Source organism: Catharus ustulatus, chromosome 25 (assembly GCF_009819885.2).
Source record: "Catharus ustulatus isolate bCatUst1 chromosome 25, bCatUst1.pri.v2, whole genome shotgun sequence".
Lineage (NCBI taxonomy): Eukaryota > Metazoa > Chordata > Aves > Passeriformes > Turdidae > Catharus > Catharus ustulatus.
In genome coordinates this window covers 6,290,641-6,311,194 of record NC_046245.1, presented here as the reverse complement: position 1 = coordinate 6,311,194, position 20,554 = coordinate 6,290,641, and the positions used below count along the sequence as shown (strand labels likewise).

General features: G+C 46.6%; 1 protein-coding gene across 4 annotated transcripts in view; it reads left to right on the top strand.

The window, feature by feature from the left end:
* Positions 1-20,554, top strand: part of PPP1R12B (protein phosphatase 1 regulatory subunit 12B) — a 143,741-nt gene that overhangs the window by 57,421 nt on the left and 65,766 nt on the right. For 2 of the 4 annotated variants that reach the window (XM_033080055.1, XM_033080054.1), the window contains exons 9-14: positions 1,184-1,293; positions 4,325-4,519; positions 5,194-5,267; positions 8,340-8,465; positions 14,397-14,582; positions 15,101-15,286. In XM_033080055.1, the coding sequence (XP_032935946.1) occupies positions 1,184-1,293; positions 4,325-4,519; positions 5,194-5,267; positions 8,340-8,465; positions 14,397-14,582; positions 15,101-15,286 (877 nt within the window). The remainder of the gene's footprint in view (positions 1-1,183; positions 1,294-4,324; positions 4,520-5,193; positions 5,268-8,339; positions 8,466-14,396; positions 14,583-15,100; positions 15,287-20,554) is intronic. The other 2 variants (XM_033080056.1, XM_033080057.1) reach the window with 2 other exon arrangements.

Here is a 20,554-nt window from a genome sequence, read left to right as displayed (position 1 = left end):
TCCTGTGTGACCCTTTCAACTCAGGAGATTCCACAATTCTGTCTTTGTCTCTTTAGTTCAGGCTCTGTCAGTCCTGCTAACTTCCTGTTATTTTAAAATAGTTCTCTTGGCTTTCTCTTTTCTGTTTTCTGTGTCCTTTGAATCCTTATTTAGTACTGAGAATATTTGTTACAGAAAGATTGATCTTCACACCTCCAAGATGCCATCCTCCCAGATGCTCCATCTCAAATGACTCCACATGTGTAACAGCAGATTTTTATTCCCTGCACATACGTTTTTTGCTGGGACTGTTTGGGTGCTTATGCTTGAAATTACTTTATTTTTTCCAAGCCATGACTGTGTGAGCACTCATAGCTATAAGGAAAGCTATGATTGGTGGGTGTAGGTACGTAATTTCTCAGGCAGGTTCCATGTGCCTGGGTTTATGGTGAATAATCTGTCTCCACCCTGTGCTCTCCTGTCAAGTGAACCTATTGCCTGAGTCACACTTTCTGCTTTTTCTCCCCCTGCTTATGTCCGGTGGATGTTCTTCTGTCAAGCATGTGCATAGATGCAAAAAATAAATGTGATACTGGACAGCTGCACTTATCTAACAAGCAGGGAGCCAGCTGTGAGCTTGGACAAGGGTTGCTTAGCTTGCTTGGAGCCCAAATAAGGGCTTTTGGGCAGCAGTCCTGGCTTCCTGTAAAAAAACGGATTTTTCTGCAGAAGACCAGAAATTCTGCCCAGCAGCACAAGCAAGTACAGACAACCGTGCAGTAAAACCCAGCACTGGGTGCTCAGAGCTGTGGGCTGTACTACACTTGTGCTACAACAGGAACAGCATGTACCCGTTTTCATCCCAAGATTTACTAGAGAAGAATTCCCAGACAGGAAACAAAATGGTGGAAAACAAAATAGCTGTGTGTCTTCTATGGTGCTTTCTGCAAAGATTTTGCTTGTCTGTGAGGATCAAGTGCAAAAGCTTTGGCTGGCAAATGTATCCATCCCATTCTTTAGGAAGCAGGAAGCTCCTTGCAGAAAGCCCTGACGTGACAGTGCAGAAGGCACTGACACCTCTGTGATCCAAGGACACTGAGGTCTCACAGCATTGTACTGGAGTGCAGACCACACTCTGTGTAAAGAAGGGCCTTGGAAGTGCAATACTGAAACATTTGGTTTCTCTTCTTGTTTAAAATTGTAGAGAGAAAGGAAGAACCCTTTGCCAACCACTCCAGCCGTGAATCCAGGCCCAGCATCACTGAGCAAATGCCACCACCTGAGCCCAACTCCTTCACTGCATCTGCCAGAAGAGTAAGTGAATTTGGAATCAATGGGGACTTCAGCAGTGCTCAGAAGCAGAAGGTGTTACTGGGAGATGGATACTCTGAATCCAGTCTTCAGAGGACTTTTAAGACTTGAATTTAGGAAAGCCTGCTAGTACGAAATTCTGATAAAGATGTGTGCTAACAGCAGTGTAGGGACAGTACAGTTCTCCTTGAATCTCTGATCCTCCAAAGCAAATTATGGTGAAGAAACCCAGCCTACAGCACATACTTGGGGTGCTGTCAGTTCTGAGGGGGCTGGTGCCAGTGCCTTCTTAGCAGATCTGTCACAAGAGCTGATCCTGCCCGTGTGCCAGTGATGAGCTCGGCACCATCATCCAAAGTGCCTCTGACTTGCCAAAGCCAGTGGAGTCAGTGGTTTGATGTTACTGCCCAGCAAGCAGAGGGTAGTTTGCATGTGGCTGGCCAGCTGGGCTATGTGGAAAGGTGAATTCGTCACTAAAATCTTATGTGAATCATCCAGCTTTCAGATCACTCAGCTAGATGGCACCAGGAGGCTCTGCTCTGTGCAGGACTCCTGTCATGTGCTGCTGCTTTCTTTTTGCACCAACCTGTGGAGAAAACAGCACAGACACCTGGCCTGGGCTGAAGCACTCAGTGCTTGTCAGAGGGAAATGTTTCTTGCTTAGTCACAATTTTTTATTTTTCACATGTAACTGAGTGTAACCAAGAACAAATGGTCTTGAGATCAGAGCTCCTCTGGGCATTGCTCAGCTCAGGCTGGCTTATCAGGGAAACTGTTAGAGGTAGAAGGATGCTGGGAAGTGTGAGCACTTCAGTGTACCTTTCCCCAGCTGCAGAGTTTAGTCTCACTCCTTTGAGCTGTTTAACACAGAATAAGGTGTAGAAAGTGGCCTGTTAGCAGAGAAGTTATTTATTTGTCCCCAGTTACTTAAGATCAGCTTCTTTACCTTGTCTCACCTGTTTGATTTTTCTGTAATTGTCTTTGACAGATTGGGCTTTAGGCTGTGTTGCCCTCTGTTAGGGGAGTTATTAGTATGTGCTGTTCCTGTGTTGTTCAGAATTTACTGATGGCCGCTTTTGCTGTGGTTTGAGCATTCTCTGAGGAAAGCATCAAAACTACATGAAAATGTTAGAGCTGTGTAGCTGAGTAGACTGGCAGTGCTGGAAATGGTGGAGTACAGATTAACTCTTCACATCTGCATTGAAATGACATGAGCTGAAAACATTGCTCAAATACTGCAGGGATAATTTTAGCTTGGCAGTCTTCAGACAGTGAGTCTGAGGGCAGAGCTCCCCAGTAGTTCCATTTATTCCAAATAGTGTCAGATGGTTTGTGTCAGATGGAATATGGTGTAATAATGCTTAGATCAGCTTTGGTCAAAAGCCTTGTCTGCCCAGTGTCCTGCCCAACAGTGACTATCAGAAACTCCTAGATAACACAATCCTACAGGAATTCCCTCCCACATTCCAGCAACTGGCATTTCAGGGACTTGCAGAACCTGGTGTATTTTTTGTCTTCAGTATCTCCTGTTGGACTTTTCCTCTATGCAGTCACTTTTTGATTGGGATCCTCTAATGTCCAGTGGTAAAAAGAGTCCTTCAGCTTAGTTAAAAACTCTACAAAGCTCCCTGTCCCATTAACCTACCACACACTGCATTTATTAGCTGTACCTTGTTCCTTTATGGGAAGGACCAAGGAATAATTCTTCCTTACTCACACTTCTGTGTGCCACTGTGGGTTTCATGTACCCTGGCCGTATCTCAGCCTGGAGACTACTGATAGACTGAATATCTCCTCGTGCAAAACCTCTCTTGCTCTACTCATTCTTTCCCTGAACTCTTCCCTTCTTGTCAACTCCTACTGAGCCCTGGAGCTGAGCTCTGTGTAGTACCAAAGGTGCAGTAATACAGAGCCTCAGTGGTTGTGTGTTTTGTATTCTGTACTTTTCCAGTAACTCCTAATAATTTGTTTGCTTTATTTCCTGTATAACTTGGTGCTTAGCCCTGTACAAGTCTCTTGTGATGCTCAGGCTCCATTCTTGAATGGCAGTGGGCAGCCTTTTGAAAGACTTGATAACTGTAGCTGAAGTCATACATTTAAGCATGTGTACCTTTAAGCAATTGTACATTTAAGGACTAATATATGCACGTCAGAGTGCCTCATGTAACAAAAAGCACAAAGGCCCATTCTGTGGTAAATTAGGCACAGTTACCTGCCCATGGAAAGGGCCTCTGTGAGGCTGAAGTCCAACATCCTGCTCAAAGCAGGATTAAGCTCATGTCATGTCGCTTTGTCCTGCCTGAGCTCAGCTGAGTATTAAAAGGTCTCTGAGGATGGAGATGCTCTACTCCCTGTCCCAGTGCAGCTTTGCTCCTTCCAGGAGTTACATCTCCATGTCAGCTGAGATTTCCCAAGTGGAAAATTGCCTGTTCTCCTTTCACTGCAGACTGTAGAGAAGTCTGGTTCCATGTCCTCTGTAGACCTATCCACAAGTAGCAGAGCAACTAAATCCTGTCTTTGCCTTCTCTTTTCCATGCTAAACAATCCAGGTTTCCTCAGTCTCTTCCTTTACAGCATTGTTTGCTACAGCTCCCTGGTGATGTCAATGGCTTCTCCTGACTCCACTGGTGTGAGGGGTTTATTTACAGATAGTTCTGTAAGACCTGAGTACTTGTTTTTGGTTTTCTGCTTTTACTGTATAATTCCCCCTTCCTAATGAGTGATAATAAAAACTTCATTGTTCCTTATATTCTTTCCTCAAAGCTGGAGGAGGGCATTGTGTAGGCAAAGACCTGCATAGTGACAGAAGATGTCTTTCAACCTCTGTCCTTGGGGATGGGGCACTACAGCAGTTTGCATCCCTGTGAGTTCACCTTGAGCTCTGTCCTGTAATTAAAGTAAAGTAGGAAATAAGTCATTCTATCTTACAAGTCTAGCCCAGCAAAAACTGGGACTTTTTGAAACACTTTCTGAACTTAGAGTGTGCCTTGCAGGGCTCTTCCTTTTTCCAAATGTCCCTGTTTCTCCTCCACAGTTCAGTTGGCTCAGCAAGTCAGAGGAGCAGAAGGACGAGTCACCTTCATCGTGGCGGCTGGGCCTGAGGAAGACTGGCAGCCACAACACGTTGAGTGAAGTCGCTGCCACTTGTGAGGCACAGAAGGAGAAAACTTCCATCTATCGCTCCTCATCCAGCCCTCGGATATCTGCGCTGTTGGACAACAAGGAAAAGGTTTGGCTTTCAGCAAAGATGTTTTAGTGTATTCACTTGACCCCACAGGTATAAATTCTTTTTTCTTTGAGGTATTGCAGGGGTTTGTATCCACAACAAACATGGGTCTCTCTCACTCTTGGTTTCTTTTGAAAAGTATTTCCCTCCTTTCAGTTGTTTCTCCAGAACGAGAGTTTGATGCCTAATTCCTGTTCAGTTTGGATCAGGCTGCCACTGAACAGGAACTGCCAGTCTGGCACAGTCTGTTCTTTACCAGAAAATGTCCAATCCAGACAACAGCATGTACCTGCAGTGGAAATTGTCCTTCCCCATTGTTTATATGGATTCCTCTTCTATCCACCAGCTGCATTTGTAAATCACATCCCATGTATTTAGTAACTTTTCTGCCCATGGGTAGATGCCTCAGCCCTGGAAATGTCCAAGGCCACCTTGGATAGATCTCTGGTCTAGTGGAGTAAAGATCTCTTCCAACCCAAACCATTCTCTGATTCTGTAATTGACAAGTTATTCTCTAAGTTAGAACATGCTTTTATTCACTACCATGGTCATCAGGAAATCCCTTTCAGAACTGATATTTCTATGCTGTGGTATGTGTTGCCCAGGAATTTATTTCCCACTGAACATGCTGGAAGAATAAGAGATGTGTAGCTGAAGTTACTCTTTTGCTTCACCAGGACAAGAGTTATCTTGCCACCATAGTCCCCAGAAGACTGAGCAGTACAAGTGATATAGAAGAAAAAGAAAACAGGTGAGACTTGTCACTGTTGACAGACATGACTGACAGCATCATCAGTCCTTTATTATCTTAAAAACTTCTCATGCCTTCTAATCTGTGGACTTCTCACAGGCAGCTCCACACAGTACTGACTCCTTTTCCCACAGGCGGCTCTACACAACACTGACTCCTTGCCTTCTTCTCTCTGCAAGTTTCCTTCTTTCTGCATGACTGGCAAACTCCATCCTGTCCCTTACAAAGCCACCTAACCCTATCTGCTCCTCACACAGCATCTTACCTTGTCTGTCCCACAACCACGTGGCCCTTCCTCCTCACAGCATAGCCAGCAGACTCTAAGCCCTGATAACCGGCTAACCCACTCTTTTATAACACCCCTTCTCATTGGACAGGCAAGGCTGTTTCAACTCCCCAGTAATAAGTATAGCTGTAATTCATTGAGTAAAAATTGCCTTCAGCACTATCCTTACAAACCATCCTCCCACAGAGACTGGCTGAAGTTAATGCTCAGCTTTCATCCTGTCAATAGTACTTCTGGAATATAATTTTTCTGTAAACATGCTTTGTATATTTTCTCAGCAGTCTCAAGTACATAGGAATTCACAAAGTCAAGAGCCAGCTCTGTCTTTAAATATTCTGGTATGTTGGTTTTCATTTAGGTGAGCAGGAATCAGCAGACTGGTTCCTCCACCCCTGTACTCAACACAGGCATGGGCTCCATCCACGCAACCAGATTTATGGTTCCTTTTTCCTTTTAATATGCAAGTGCCTCATTTTGTAGCTGCCACGTGCACTTGTCACTTGCTCAGCAGTCACCTTCAGTCCTTTTGTTCACACCTCTGTCACCTGAGATTCACTGGAGCTTGTGAGCTCTCCCATGTAGGAACTGTTTCATTGCAGAGCTGTTTTTACAGTTGGTGTGTGTAGATGCCCCTGGATAGAGCCATGGTATAAATGGTGTGTGTATATATCCAGGATTTCCAGAGGTATTTGAGGAACTGGTCTCTACAAGCAGATTTTTCAGAGGCCTTCCAGTGCCTTAAAGGGGCTCCCAGAGAGCTGCAGAGGAACTTTGGACAAGGGCATGGAGGGATAGGACAAGGGGGAATGTCTTCTCACTCCCAGAGGGCAGGGTTAGATGGGATATGAGGATATGGGATATGGATATGGGATATGAGGAATTCTTGGTTGTGAGGGTGGTGAGGCCCTGGCACAGATTGCCCAGAGAAGCTGTTGATGCCCTATCCCTGGAAGTGTCCAAGGCCAGATTGAATGGGTCTTGGAGCAACCTGGGCAAGTGGAAGGTGTCTCTGCCAGGGCAGCGAGTGAACATGATGAGCTTTAAGGTCCATTCCAACCCTGGCCATTTTATGATTCAGTTTGTATTAGAAGGAGTAAAACTTGATCTTAGTCTCACTTCCAGCTACTTCCCCAACAGGGGAGGAAAGGCACATGCAGAGCAGTGGCTGTGAAGTGTAGTTTTTGGGCAGGAGCTGTGGCAGATGACATCCTGAGAGAATTTCAGCACAGCTTGAGATTCTTTGCTGATCTTTTGCTGGAACCTCCCCACTGTGTTCTTGTTCACTCTCAGGCGGTCTCTGAGATCCAGAGTTTTGCAGACAAATTGTGACTGTTGATCAGTTCAAGAAGGTTTGGCAGAGGCTGCTATCGAGTGGCACATCCCACTGCAGGTGCTGACAAGTGTCCCTTTTTGGGTGGAGTGGGAACTGGCTGAGGAGAACTGGCCTTCAGGAATAGATGGTGCCCAGAGGCATGCTCTGTAGTACAGATTTTTCCCCAGTATTCTTTCCTTTCAAAACATCTAGATTTTCCTTTCTGGAACCCACAGGTGTCGTGAGAGAACATCAGTCAGGGCATGACAACTGGAAATGAGAAATAATTGCAGGCTGATGGGGGAATGGATTAGTGCTGCATTACAAGCTCCTGGTCCTGTCCAGCACCAGCAGAGAGCAGGATACCTGCCAGAGCGTGCATTAGCATTAAGGAAAGAGCTCTGTCTTCAGATAATCAGGGTACAGTAATTTCATGACCATAAGGCACACTGGACTATAAGGCGCACCCCCTGGGAGTCGGCAAAATTTGCAACTTTGTAGATCAGATAAGGTGCACCGGACTATAGGGCGCACTTTTTTTTTTGCCGCGAGCCACCGGGCCCGCCTTCACCCGGTGGCCATGGGCCCCCGGGACTGCCTGGACCTGGGAGGGGCGGTGCCACGGGCCCCCTGGACTGCCTTCACCCAACAGCCATGGGCCCCCAGGCCTGCCTCCACCCAGCAGGGGCGGTGCCGTGGGCCCCTGGGCCCGCCTCCAGCCGGCTGCCGTGGCACTGCCGGCTCCCCCCACGGCTCACAGCTCACACTTCCAGTTTGGCAATTTTTGCAGCTTTGTACATCATATAAGGCACACCGGACTATAAGGCGCACTTCTGGGTTTGAGGGAAAATTTTAGTCAAAAGGGTGCACCATATAGTCGTGAAATTACTGTAAATAGGACTACTAGGAATTTCTTGATAACTTGTCAAGTAGCTTTAGATACTATAAATACTTTGTTGTTTTCTACTTTGTGATTTTGTGGTGAATCTGGTAGTGTTGGGTTGATTGTTGGGCTTAATGCTCTTAGAGGACTTTTCCAAGGCAAATGATTTTGTGAAAAGCTTTACTGTGCTGAATTTGTCCTTGCTTGAATACTTTGAAGAATAAAAGCTTCCCTGCATTTCTAGTATCAGCCCATTTTATACCTTGTTGTTTGATACAGACAGCAGTGAGAATATTAGACTATTTAATATGTTAAATTACTTTTATGGACAATCTGAATTTCATTCGCAAGTTTTCTGACTAAAAAGGATCTTGTTCCTCTTTATGCAAAACATGATATCATCTGTGGTTCTGAAGTGAGCTGGCAAGACTAGGAACTGATGTTAAGGTCAGAGCAGGTGTTTCTCTGAGCTGTGTCAATGAACAAGCACATAGGTGTAAGGGAAGGATCTGTGTTTGTGAAACTGTAAAGGAACCAAAAGCAGACTCCAGAGGTTTTTCTAAGCAAAGCCTATGCTCTGTCCTGCTTTAGAGAATCCGCTGTGAACCTGGTGCGCAGTGGCTCCTACACCCGGCAGCCCTGGAGGGACGAGCCAAAGGAAAACGAAGCTCCCCACTCTGCTGCACCCACTACCTATGTATCCACCTACTTGAAAAGGTATGTCCAGCTCTGTTTTCCATGGGTTCTCAGGCAGTCAGAACCACTCTTAACATGCCTCCCAGACATCAGTCTCCTGCTTGTTGCCTCCTGCATCTTGTAACTGGCCTTGGAACCCTGTTCTGCTGAGAGCAGGAAAGAAAAGATAAGAATTTTTTATATTTGTAATGCTAAATGGTGTTTTTAAAGGCTATAATTTTTATTAATTTGCAAAATTGCTGGACTGGATTTAAATACTCTTGTTCCCATAACTCAAATGCAATGTTTCCTGTGTTTAATGCTGGTGTTATGGTTAGAGAATAAAACCAAAATTGATCATAAAAACAAATTAATGTAATAAGAGTCCAGAAGGATTGTTCAGATAAGCTATAACTTACCAAGAGCTATCTCTAACTTTTCTTTCTATTAGGCCACGTTTATGGTATTATCAGAAAGTGGCAGTGATTTTGTGCATGATGTACAGCACTTGCTAAGGGGTAAAACTGATGCTTCCACCCTTGTTGTGTAAGGTAGTAAGGAAGCAGTTTGTTCACAGTGTGTGGGAAGTTGTAGAGACTAATCATTGGTAAAGGCAGAAGCGGAAAGGCAATTCCAGGCACAGCTCGTGTAACTGCAGTGTCCTGGACCTCCTTGGGAGGCAGAGCCTCAGTGTCCTTGAGGTACCAGCTGTCTCTGAGTGAGTGTAATGGTTTGAAGGGAAAACCAGTGAGAGACTCCAAGTCAGAAATACAATTTAATAGGAAAAAAGAAAAAATAAAATACATGCAGTAGTAAAAAAGAAAACCACTGACAGAACACAATCTCACACCCTGCTAGTTACCGTGGTGGCAGCAGTCCAGATGAAGTGCTCTTGTTGAAGTAGTGATCCTGTAAAAAGGTCTGGTAGCTCTTGTGCTCTGGAAACCAGTGGGTAAGGGCTGCCTTGGTGTTGCAAATCTCAGTTTTTATCTAGGTGGGAAATGCTTGGCTCCTCCCCCTGGTTGGAGCATCTCCCAATGGGATGATGTAATTTTATCAGTCATGCACTGGGACTCAATGGCCTTTAAGAGGAGATATCTCCCTGGAGGGAGGATGGGTCATGGGATAAACAACGCTGCCCCACATGGTTTTTAACAGATAGCCCATTAGCAGAGGATATCTCCCACAGAGATAAGGATCCCTGTCCCACCTGAATAGATACTTTTGGGCACATCTTTACATTGTAACCTAGGACTGTGAGCTGAAGCAATGTCCTGCTCTGGTGAGGCAGATAGTGCATTGCTGGGTTTTCATGTGAGGAGGAGGATTAGCAGTGCCAGCACCTCACCTTTATTTCAGCTGATACTGGAGACCATCAAAACAACCTGTAATAAACATGTCCCACTGCAAAGCCATCGTGTTTCTGCTTAAGGAAAACAGCAGCAATAGTTTATGGTTTTAGATTGAGTTTCACCAGATTCTAGACCCTGAACTAAATAACTGTCCTGAAGATGGAACAATTGCTTGAGATTCTTGGGAAGAGGCAGTTTGTTCCAGTGTTTATGCTGTAGAGGTAAATGCTGCTGAAGGATGTGTGTGGTCAGTTGCTGAGCATGTATAGATCCATTGCCACAAAAGGTGAAGCACCTCCTTTGAGCAGAAGCCATCTGCTCGGCTGATCCATTCCAGTGACTTCACAGCTATCCTGGGACGTGATGACAGCCCAGCCTGCTTAGCTTGTCTCTCTCCAAAGCTGATCTGATGAGCTGCAGCTGATTACATTGGAAAACTTTTCCCCCTTGCAGCTGGCACACCTGTGCTGCTCCCTGAGCTGAGGGACAGCCCAGTCACCCCCAGGCAATCTTACAAACATTGCTGGTTTATCCCAGCTAATCCTGCACCAGATTTAGTGATGCACATACACAGTTGTACTGTACTTCCTTGGTTAAACTGTACAGTGGGGAAGGTTTAGGCTGCAGTGGGATGTCACTAATACTGACTTCTCGTCACAAAGACTGAATCCCGACCTTTCATAAGAGAGTGACTGGTTCACAAGCAGATACAGAGAATAGCTTTGTCAGGTAGGAATAAATGTTCTTCTAAAGGAGAGATTGATGGGTTTGCATTTCATATACAAACAGTAAAACCATGATCAAATATACCTTTATTCCATATAGTTTTATGTAGGAGAGCACAGAGAAATTGAATATGATTGTATTCAACTTCTGATTTCTCCAGCCTTGTGCATCTGCCCCTAAGATGAGGAAAGGAAGCTGGTTAGACATAAGTGTTTTGTCATTTCTGAGTGTTAGCAAAACTCTGAACACAACTCCAAAAGGTGAAAACTGCTTCTTAGAGAGGAAGAATTGAAGGGACTATGACATGCTTGGATGTCACTGAGGGGATGACTGTGTACATCTGCAGCTCCCCTTTGCCTCAGCATTTGACTAATCTCCATGAAGATCACAGACTGCTTTAGGTTGGAAGGGACCTTAAATCCCATCTCCTTCTACCCCCTGTGGGCAAGGACACCTTCCATAAACCTGCCCTTCGACGCTCCCAGGGATGGAGCTGCCACAGCTTCTCTGGACAACCTGTGCCAGGGCCTCCCCACCCTCACAGCCAAGAATTCCATCCCAATATCCCGTCTAACCCTAGTTATGTTCTTTGAGTGCTCTATATGATGCCTATGATGCCTCAAATGTAGAACAGAATTAACAACAGCAGCAGATAATTTTAAGGTGGGGAAAAACCTACTGCTTTTTAAATTTTTTTTTTAATAAAAAGGAACAGAATAACTTGCGACAGTGTTACCAAATGTTCTTCAGCTTTAATTGAAGCAGATATTGATGCTCTCTCTGTCATGGTGCTGGCACTTGTCCTGCTTTCTTTGTGTGTACCACTGGCCCAGAAATCTACAAAACCCTGCTCTAATATCCTGGTGTCCATTTTAGTGTGTACTGGCCTTCAAAAATCCAGGTCACTTTGACTGTAAATGAAAGGATGTGGAGGAAAACTGGCATAGCAGGTTGGATTAGTTCAGTATCCTGCCTTTGACATCAGCTATAAGTGCTGCCTCCCAAGAAGGGCTGACACCAGAATGAAATCCTTCAGCAACACAGTTTCTCCTTTATTTCACATTTATGCAAATACCTACTTGCTGGTTCTGGTCACATAAAAGCCATTGCAGTGAGTCAGGACAGCAGTCCCTGCAGCCCAGACCCTGACTCTTCTGACAGCAGCTGGTTTTGAAGGAGAAATTGCAAAAGCCAGGATAACTTCAGAGCAGTCTTCTGCCTCCCATGCTCTCCTTGCTTTCAGCAATCAGGAATTTAGGAGCTAGGGGTTATATTATCTGTTGTTCTTAATAGCCACCACTGTGACCAGCTTCCATAACCAAATCCTAGTTTGATCTCTGCAATACCCCATGGCAGTGTGTTTAAAAAGATAGTTATGGGCTTTGTGCAAACCTTTTTTATTACCACATGTGGAAGCATTTTAGGAGTGTGAAGGTCCTTAAGTTAAAGTTTTTAATGCCTTTAAAGTATTTCTTTAAAGTCAAAAGTATTTCCTTTTATTGCTTTGAAACGTTGCTTTACATTTCATTGTTCATTCCCTGATGGTTCTATTGGTGGTGATAATGTTAGAGAATGAGGAGCAGTGTGTCGGTCCCTTTTTTTTATTTCTAATGTTGAGCTCTTCAGCAGAATTTCAGTCCTCCCTTTCACAGACTGCTATGGACACAGCTGTTAATTAACAGGATTCCCTGGCTAACCTTTATGTTGCAATTTTCTGGTCCTGTTCAGATCAAATGTGAGCAATGGAGTAAATGCCTTGGAGTGTTCCTCACACTGTGCAGCACCGCCCATGCAGGGGTACAGGCTGGGAGGTGGATTCCCACAGAGGTGGCAGTGCCTTGGCTCCCATGGGAGCAGTAGTGTGTTTCTGATGCCCCAGCACCACCTTTCTCTGCCCATGTGTGTGTTTGAGCTGGCACAATGCCATTTCTGCACCATCTTCCTCCATTCCTCCTCTTATGCCCCACATCACTGCTCTCCCAGGCACCTGGTGCTGCTTCCATCCTCCTCACCCATTCCCTTTCCCTTCTATAAGACAATCCTTGTCAGGGCTTTCTTGATAACCCTCCTGCACCCTCCCTTCCTGACCAAGTTCCTTCCCCTCTTGAAGACACCCTTGTCCCCAGCCTCTCTGCCTTGGGCTGTCCTATCCCCCAGGGCTGCCACCACCTTTTTCCCTGCTGATCCTCTCCTTCCTTCCCCAGACACAGGCTCTGCTGCCATCCTCTCCTCAGAACACTCATTTATACGACTCCAAGGCTGCTTGCTCCACACACCCGCCCTAGCCGGGCTCCGCTTCCCACTCCCACCCTCCTACCAGCCCATCTCCAGGGCTTGGCTTTTCCCTCTGGAGCAGGGAGGGAGGAACTTGTATCCAACAGGACTTCCTGCTCCCGCATGCTCCAGGCAAGGCCAGCGTTCCAGAGGAAGCTCTCTTAGGGTCCGGCAGAGGTTGCTACCTGGTGACAATGACTTGCTTTTTCCTGTGTGACCTGGATATGGCAGGCAGCCATCAACTGAGGAGCTCAAATGGGAGGTTCCTCCCTGTGGAGGCCTTCCAGGATGCCCCGTGGAGGCTTTCCAGAATGCTCTCTTGTCCCCTTTGGCTCCCTAGGGACCAGCTGCTCATGCTGGGCTGGCTGGGGGCCTTGGCATGTAAAACTGGCTTGTAAATTGGGTGCCTGGGTGAACAGGACTGGATCCTTTCTCTGGCCTCCTGTCCTTGGCTGTGGTCCTGCCCTCCTGCCCCTTCCCAGTGCTACTTCAGCCTCAGGCTGCTCTCTGGATTCTTACTCTAGAGTTGACTTCCAGTTTCATTTTGCTGTCTGTGGCTTTCCCTAGAACCTGCACTTCTGTCTTGGCCTGCTTCTTTCCTCTAGGTCAGCTTTTATTCCTGTGCAACCACTTTGGTCTGTGTGCCCTGCCATGGGGGTCATTAGGATGCAGAAGGTGAAAGCCAGCCTTCCTGGCCTTTGATGCTTCAGACAGTCCAGTCTGACCAGTAGCAACCAAGCATGCCAGATGCTGGGAAAGGTGTGGCAGGGCCCCAGGATCCACTGGATTGCTATGTGCAGGCAGTGAACAGCTTGTGTGCAGGGCTTGGGCATGTGCAAGAAGGAGATTCTGCCAGATTTCATCAAGTCTCAGAGATATGTTTTCAGAGAGATGCAACTTTTCCCACTGGAGCGGATCTTCTGTCCCATTAGATTTTCTATGCAAAAGTGAGAGTCCATCTTTGTATAAGAGTCCTTCTTTCCTCTGTCTTCTCCAAAATATGAATGCAAGTGCAGCTTTTCAGTAAGATTGGTTTTGAGGGATTGCTTTAAACTAGCAAAATATTATTTCCCTTGCACATTCTTGAGTATTATTGGACAGCTGTGCTAGCTGTTTTCCAAAAATAGAGTTTGTGCCAAACATGTCTAAAGAGAATTGAAGCCTGAACTGATCGTCTTTGCCAAAACTTTAGGCCAGTGGAAGTAAGTTCTTAAAACTGGAAGTCCTGGACATCCTCAGGGGTCATGCAGTCAGACCTGCTTATGTCACTCTCTCCTTTCCTGCTTTAAGCATCCTCATCCTTGCACCTGCTTTTCCCCTGGGCACAGGGTGCTCCATGTGCCCTGCTTTTACTGCAGCAAGTTTTTTTCCTTCGCTGATCCTCCCCAACTCACCCCCATGCCATTATTCTCTCACTGGAACTGAGCTGGGCTTAGCTAAGGAGGGCTCTGCTGGCACTGGCCTGTGTGGGCGACAGGCGACAACTCCGTCGCTCTCTGATCTCCTTGCACCCATTTTGCTGCCGTGTACCTGCTCCCTTCCCAGCTGCCAGCCTGGCTGTGGGATGTGTTGTTGAATATTTACTGTGCATTGAAGGACGTGATTTTGTGATGTTTTACAGTGCTTCATTTGGTAGAAGTAGTGACCTGAGCAGTCCCTACATTTCAGCCAGTCGCAGTCCATCTCTAGCTACCTCACCCACTGCCATTGGCTCATCTACCTCCCTGGGCACCCCGTGGCAACCTGCCTCTTGCTGTCCCACATCTCTCGGTGTGAACACTCCTGCTTCAGCCGGCCACAACACCAGGTAATGGCTCCCAGCAGAGAGAAGGCTCCAAAAGTCAGAGTTTGGGTTGGAAGTTCTGGAGTGGATTAGGAACTTCCTCATGGGAAGTGCTGAGAAACAATTCCAGAATGAAAAGCAGTCCCAGGATGGTGGTGTTGGACAGTTGCAGTGGTGGGTGTGACTGGCAGGCAAGTGACAGCCCACAGTGTGTCCCTTGTGCCCTCTGTCCCTGTGACACGGCATGTGCTCAGGCTGCCCTCAGGTGCTCAGTATACAAGCTCTTGGAGTTCCTTCCTTCTGCTTATCCACCAGGAACATTTTTCTGATCATTTTTGCTACTAACAGGGATGTGAAGACTGTTAATTCCTCCTGCTCATTCTTCTCCAAGTTTTGTAAAAATCATTTTATTGTGACTGTTCTCTACAAACACGTGAATGTAAAGCAAGGAGGATGAACTGTCCATGCTCAGTTGAGGAGGTTGGGCTCAGTCAGCACTGGACTTCACTTGCTTTGCTTTCCATATGTCTTCTCTATTTCAGAGCCCCTTTCAGGCAGCAAACTGATTCTGCTGTAGAGAAAAACGCAGAGGGCAGCTGTGCCAGCACCCCTCTAGGTGTAATCACAAACCGTGCTGTGCTCAGCACTGCCAACGGCACCGGGAATGCCGGGGCTGCCTCCGCCCCGGGGAAGGACCTCTCGGCTGAGGAGGCCAGGGAGCGCAGAAGGTCAGTGAGGAGTGGGCTCTGGTGGCCCTCTCCGTGGGCAGCTCTCACATGGTGGTGATGGTGGGGGTGTAAGAACTGGTTTTTAGGTGCTCCATGAAGTTTCCAGGCTGCTGTCCTTACTCTGTCTGAAGGTTTTGAACTGAATCATCACTGGTTTGTAGGTTAGATCTAGTTTCATAATTTTCTGCTTGTCTCTTCAGCATCTCAGCCTTTTTTTCAGTAGTAATCTCAGCTCCTAATCTCAGCCCCATCCCATTGTGTTGGCAGGGACACACAGCAGAGAAGCCACTCGCAGTGGGTTCTGTAAAATGAATCCCATCCTAAAAAGATCATTGTACTGAGATACATTCAGATAAAATCTGTCCTGATTCAGCTCGGCTGGGTTTACTTATGCCCTCATGGAGACATCCGTGCTGCACAGATTCCCCTTGCGAAAGGGGAATGGGAAAAAACAAACATTTCTGGGGAGTGTAGGTGTGTGACATAGTAGGAAAATGGACTTCAGCAGCAGGTATGGCTTTGATTGACTGGAAAAGCCAGAGGTGTGAGACTGCCATGTGCAGCTGAGGCCATTCCAGCAGTAGCAGCAGTGGGAATGACACTGAGTCCAGCTGATGGTATCTCTTTCTTATGATATGGTGTTATTTTAAGACTGGGGAAATACAAACCAGGGGAGACAGAGCTCTTTTCATGGGAACTTTACCCTGTGCATTAATTACAGAATATGAAATGATCCATATATTCTTCCTGCAAACAGGTTAACTTTAACAAAATCTGTGTCTTCTAATGTCATCAGTGAAAGCAAATAGTAATGAATAAAGTACAATGATGAACTGGGTGTTTCTAACCAGCAGTGAGTTAATGCAGAGTATCTAGTGCTTGGATTCTTCCAAACTGTCATAGTGATTTATTGAAATGCAACCCTTCCTGAGTGCAGATTATGTTCTGACACATCTTAAATGGCATGAGGCCAAAGGACGGCAAAATACAGTAATTTCATGACTACAAGGCGCACCCTTTTGACTAAAATTTTGGTCGGAACCCGGAAGTGCACCTTATAGTCCAGTGTGCCTTATATATGGACAAAGTTCAGAAATTTGCCAACCTGGAAGTGCGAGCTGCGTGCTGAGCCGCGTGCTGCAGGAGCCGCGAGCCAAGCCGCACACCGCGAGAGCCGCGAGCTGAGCCTCACGCTGAGCTGCACACCGCGAGAGTCGTGAGCCGAGCCGCCTGCCAAGCTACTAATTCGTTAGTTTGTTGCACACGGATCCTCGCTGCAAAAAAGAAAGTGCGCCTTATAGTCCGGTGTGCCTTATATATGGACAACGTTCGGAAATTTGCTGACACCCGCAAGTGCGTCTTATAGTCGTGAAATTACTGTAATAAAGGGAATTATCAACCTACAAGGCTAAAGGTGGTGGGGCTGAGCTGCAGCTCGGCTTCACATGCAGCGCATCCAAGCAAGGTGGGCTGTGCTGCTGGAAAATGCTCAAACTTGTAATGCTGTTTGGGATTTTATTTTTCCAGAGCTAGCACTGGGAGCACTTGGAAGGTATTAAAATGTTCTGAAGGAGCCACATTCATCAGCTTTGTGTGCAGGACCAGTTTGCACTAGCCACTGCAGGATATCTTTGGTGTGAAAACACTTGGGTTAGCCCTGGAAGTACCTCTGTGTGCTCCTGTTGTGTTGCTGGAGGTCACTTGGCTTGGGGTCATTTGCAATTGAATCGAGATGAGCTGCCAAAAGATACTGCCAGTGCCCAGTGAGGTTGTGCAAGAGGACAGAGTGAGTATTGTGCTCTCAGTCCTCACTTCAGACCTTTCACAATGGTCTCTCCATTTTAGCAAGCCCAGAATCAAGTTGCAGAAACAGATTTTTTCCTGCAGAAGTGGGCTGCTCAAAGTCCCCCCAGACTTCTGGCTCTGTCTGCAGATAAAGAACTGGACTAGGATAGTTACTTGTAGATGCCCAAAGAAGCATCCATTAACATTACTGCATTGGCATTTACTGCCAGATCTGTTTCTATAAATAATAACAGAAGATCTGTTTGTCTTCTGCATTCACATCTCCTGTGAATTATGGTAATGTAAAGAGAAAATACCTGAAAATTCCTCCCACCTTTAATTGATGCTTTGAATCTACTGAGAGGAAAAAAGCCGAGAAATTATGCATTGTGCTCATGGGGGAGGAAATCTGACTGATTAATGTATCACAGTGGGATAAAGTGAGTGGGAGCTATCTGCACATTGGAACTAGGAAACATGGACCCAAAGGAGGCAGGAGAAGTCACCTAAACAGGAAAAGCTTACTAGGGAAGGAGACCAGTTCCAGTAAAATAAGCAGGCAAAAGGCAAACAGTTGTCAGGGCACTGCTGTATGGATTTCAGTTCCCACTGGCAGCTGTTGCAGGAGTGTTTGGGCTGCTTCGGTGTTTCCAAAGCACCAGCTTGCTCTTAGCAACAAAAACATAAACAGGCCGATCATCTAATTTTAGATCACAGGGATATCTCTGAACTTGTGGCCTTCAAATTATCTCTATGAAACCAAAAGGTTAAAACAGACCAGGCTGCTTAGGGCTGGGGATAAATGACTGGCAGAGTGCTCTGGAGTGCTGGTTTGCATCCTGTGGTGGCCAACAAGCCTTACCCTGCCCCACCACAGTGTTTGACCCATGGTATTTCACCTGCTCCTTTTTTTCCAGCTGAATTGGTCAGGAAATGCTCCAGTAAATGCTGGGAAATAATGTAAGTTACTAGGGGGAGGAAAGAACAAGCAGCAGAGGGGCAGTGGAGCAGAGGTCTGTTGGGGCGTGCGGTGCTGTGTGGTGCCGGCCGGACCATGCCCGCTCAGTGCCGGGGCTGGGGCCAGATGTGCCAGAGGTTCAGACTGGCTGCTGCCATGTATGTTCTGTATGTCCTGCTGCACATTCCAGCCTCCTGAAGCTCCTCTGCCCCACTGTGGTGTGCTGCTGCTGTGAGCTGGAAATTTGCCATCTCCCACAGCCAGTGCTTGTGCCAGGCAGTTTTTTCTGGATTTTTTCTGGGTTTTTTCTGGGAATTTTGGAGCTGCTGATGAGCAATGTGATCTGGCCGTTTGGATGATCTCCTGCCAAAAGTAAATTGTCTCCCGTTGTCAGTGTGTTTGTCCACTGAACTCAAGCAGCCCTGGCTCCTGCTGGGGGTGGATTTCAGCTATGTGGATGTTGTGCCTACAGTACCTCTCACAGACCCTGTTTTTCCCGGGGCAGAGCTAACAGCTCTTATTTCTGCTGGGTGCCCATAGATGGTGGGGAATTGGGGGTCCTGTTGGTTAGAGCCCAATGCTGGCTTATCCACCTTCATCCAGGGTGACAGCGGCCTCTAGTGCCACTAAAAGCTTCTTCCTCAAGTTCTCTGCACCCTTGTCTGTGCAGGTTCAGTGCAAGGCTCTGGTCACAGCTTCTCCCAGGAGTCCTGTACTTCAGCCCCAGCCAGAGTGTTCCTGGTGTCACAGGTCTGGGCTGCTCAGAGCTCTGTCCCCTGGGCTTAGAAGGGGGCTGCAGGAGATCCTGCCATACTGGAATATCACTTGAGCCATGAGATGCCTGTGCTGGAAGGAAAGTCTGGGAGATCTGGTTGAAGCTTTTCATACTCTGTGAAAGTTTTAGTTCCCAGAATGGCTGGAAAGGTGACCGTGCAGCCCACAGCTGGCACATGGGGTAAGACACACTTTGCCTGAGAACTTCTGAAAGGCAAGTCTGCTCTCAGTTATGTGGCTGGTTTAAAAGTTCTCTTGAATTTGGAATCTCCCCTGGTTTAGCAAGAATTAGGATTTCTTTTTTTTTCTGTTTTTAACCTCCACACCACTGTGTTTATACAACTGAATTCTGCCATTGTGTGTGTTCTTCCTGTTCCTCAGGAAGATTCTGGCAGGGTGGTTCCAGCACTTGCCATCAGACATGCTCTTAGAGACAGGAAACTCATCTCTCTCCTCCTTACTTTTTAATTTATTCTGACCAGTTTTTCACATAACTGCCCATTCCCTGGAGTTGTCCAGGGCCAGGTTGGACAGGGCTTGGAGCATCCTGGTCTAGTGGAAGGTGTTCCTACCCATGGGAGGAGGTGGAACTAGATGCGCTTTAAGGTCCCTTCCAACACAAACCATTTCATGATTCCATGATAAATCCAGAGTAGGAGTGAGGTGGACTTGTTTTCTGGGCAGTTTTGGGGCTAGTGGCTCTGCTCAGCCTATGCCTTCTTGCATGTCTCCCCTAGTAATGCTTTTCAGCTGAAGGAAATTCACTGACATGCCAGGTAACAGTGTTTGACAAACACTTCTGTTTCCTGTTTCATTCTCAAGAGAAATTTATTTTTCATTCTTAGGATCCAACTGCTAATTATAGTAGTATATATTATTAATATATTAATAACTGAATTCTCCTCTACCAATAGTGTTAGATGAACAATTTTTGGCAAGTCCTTTTACCTCGTGGTTCTTGTCCTGTAGGGATTAAGTGTGTCTCCTCTAAGAAAAGCATAGATATGTCACCTGATATGTCCCTTAACCCTTATGATCTGACAAATGGAATAAAAGCTCCTGATCTCTGTGAAAGTTAAACTATCAGATTTGCATTCAAGGGGTATTTAAGTATCACTTGAAAGGCACTGGCAGAAAAGACTGTGAACAATAGCTCACTACTCCCATATTTTTAATAGCATTTGACTCTGTAATCCTTGTCACTGACTGATGTAAAGCTGAGTGTTCTTAATCTCCTGGGAAAGGTCCCTGGGAAGCAGAGCAATGGGATGCTCGTGCAAGGAGCTGCTACAAAGCAGGGGAAGGATTCCTGTCCACATTACACAGTGGACAACAAGATGTTAAGAGGTTTCTCTTTGCTGTGAAGAACTGAACGATCATCTGGCACCTGCTGTGACAGCATTTCCCTGCCACTGCCTCTGCAGTTAATCGCTTTCAGATAAAGTTGTCCGTTTTTTCAAAGGCTGCTGGTGCAGATGATGTGGGAGGGCAGGAATTCTGCTGGCCGTGGGATTGTCCATGTTGGGAAGAGGCAAGATTGCTGGTGCTGGATCAGAAATCAGGCTGCATTTTTATTTGGAGTCAGGTCGAGGTGTGGGCCGGGGTCAGTGCGATTTCCCGTAGGGGCGGCGAGCAGGTGTGTGCTGCATGCTCAGCTGCCAGGGCTTTATCGACCAGGGCTCAGGGCAAGGGGGGTGGGTATTTGGCATTTGCTTTGGGCGGGGGAGCCCAGGCCGTAGATTGCCCTGCTA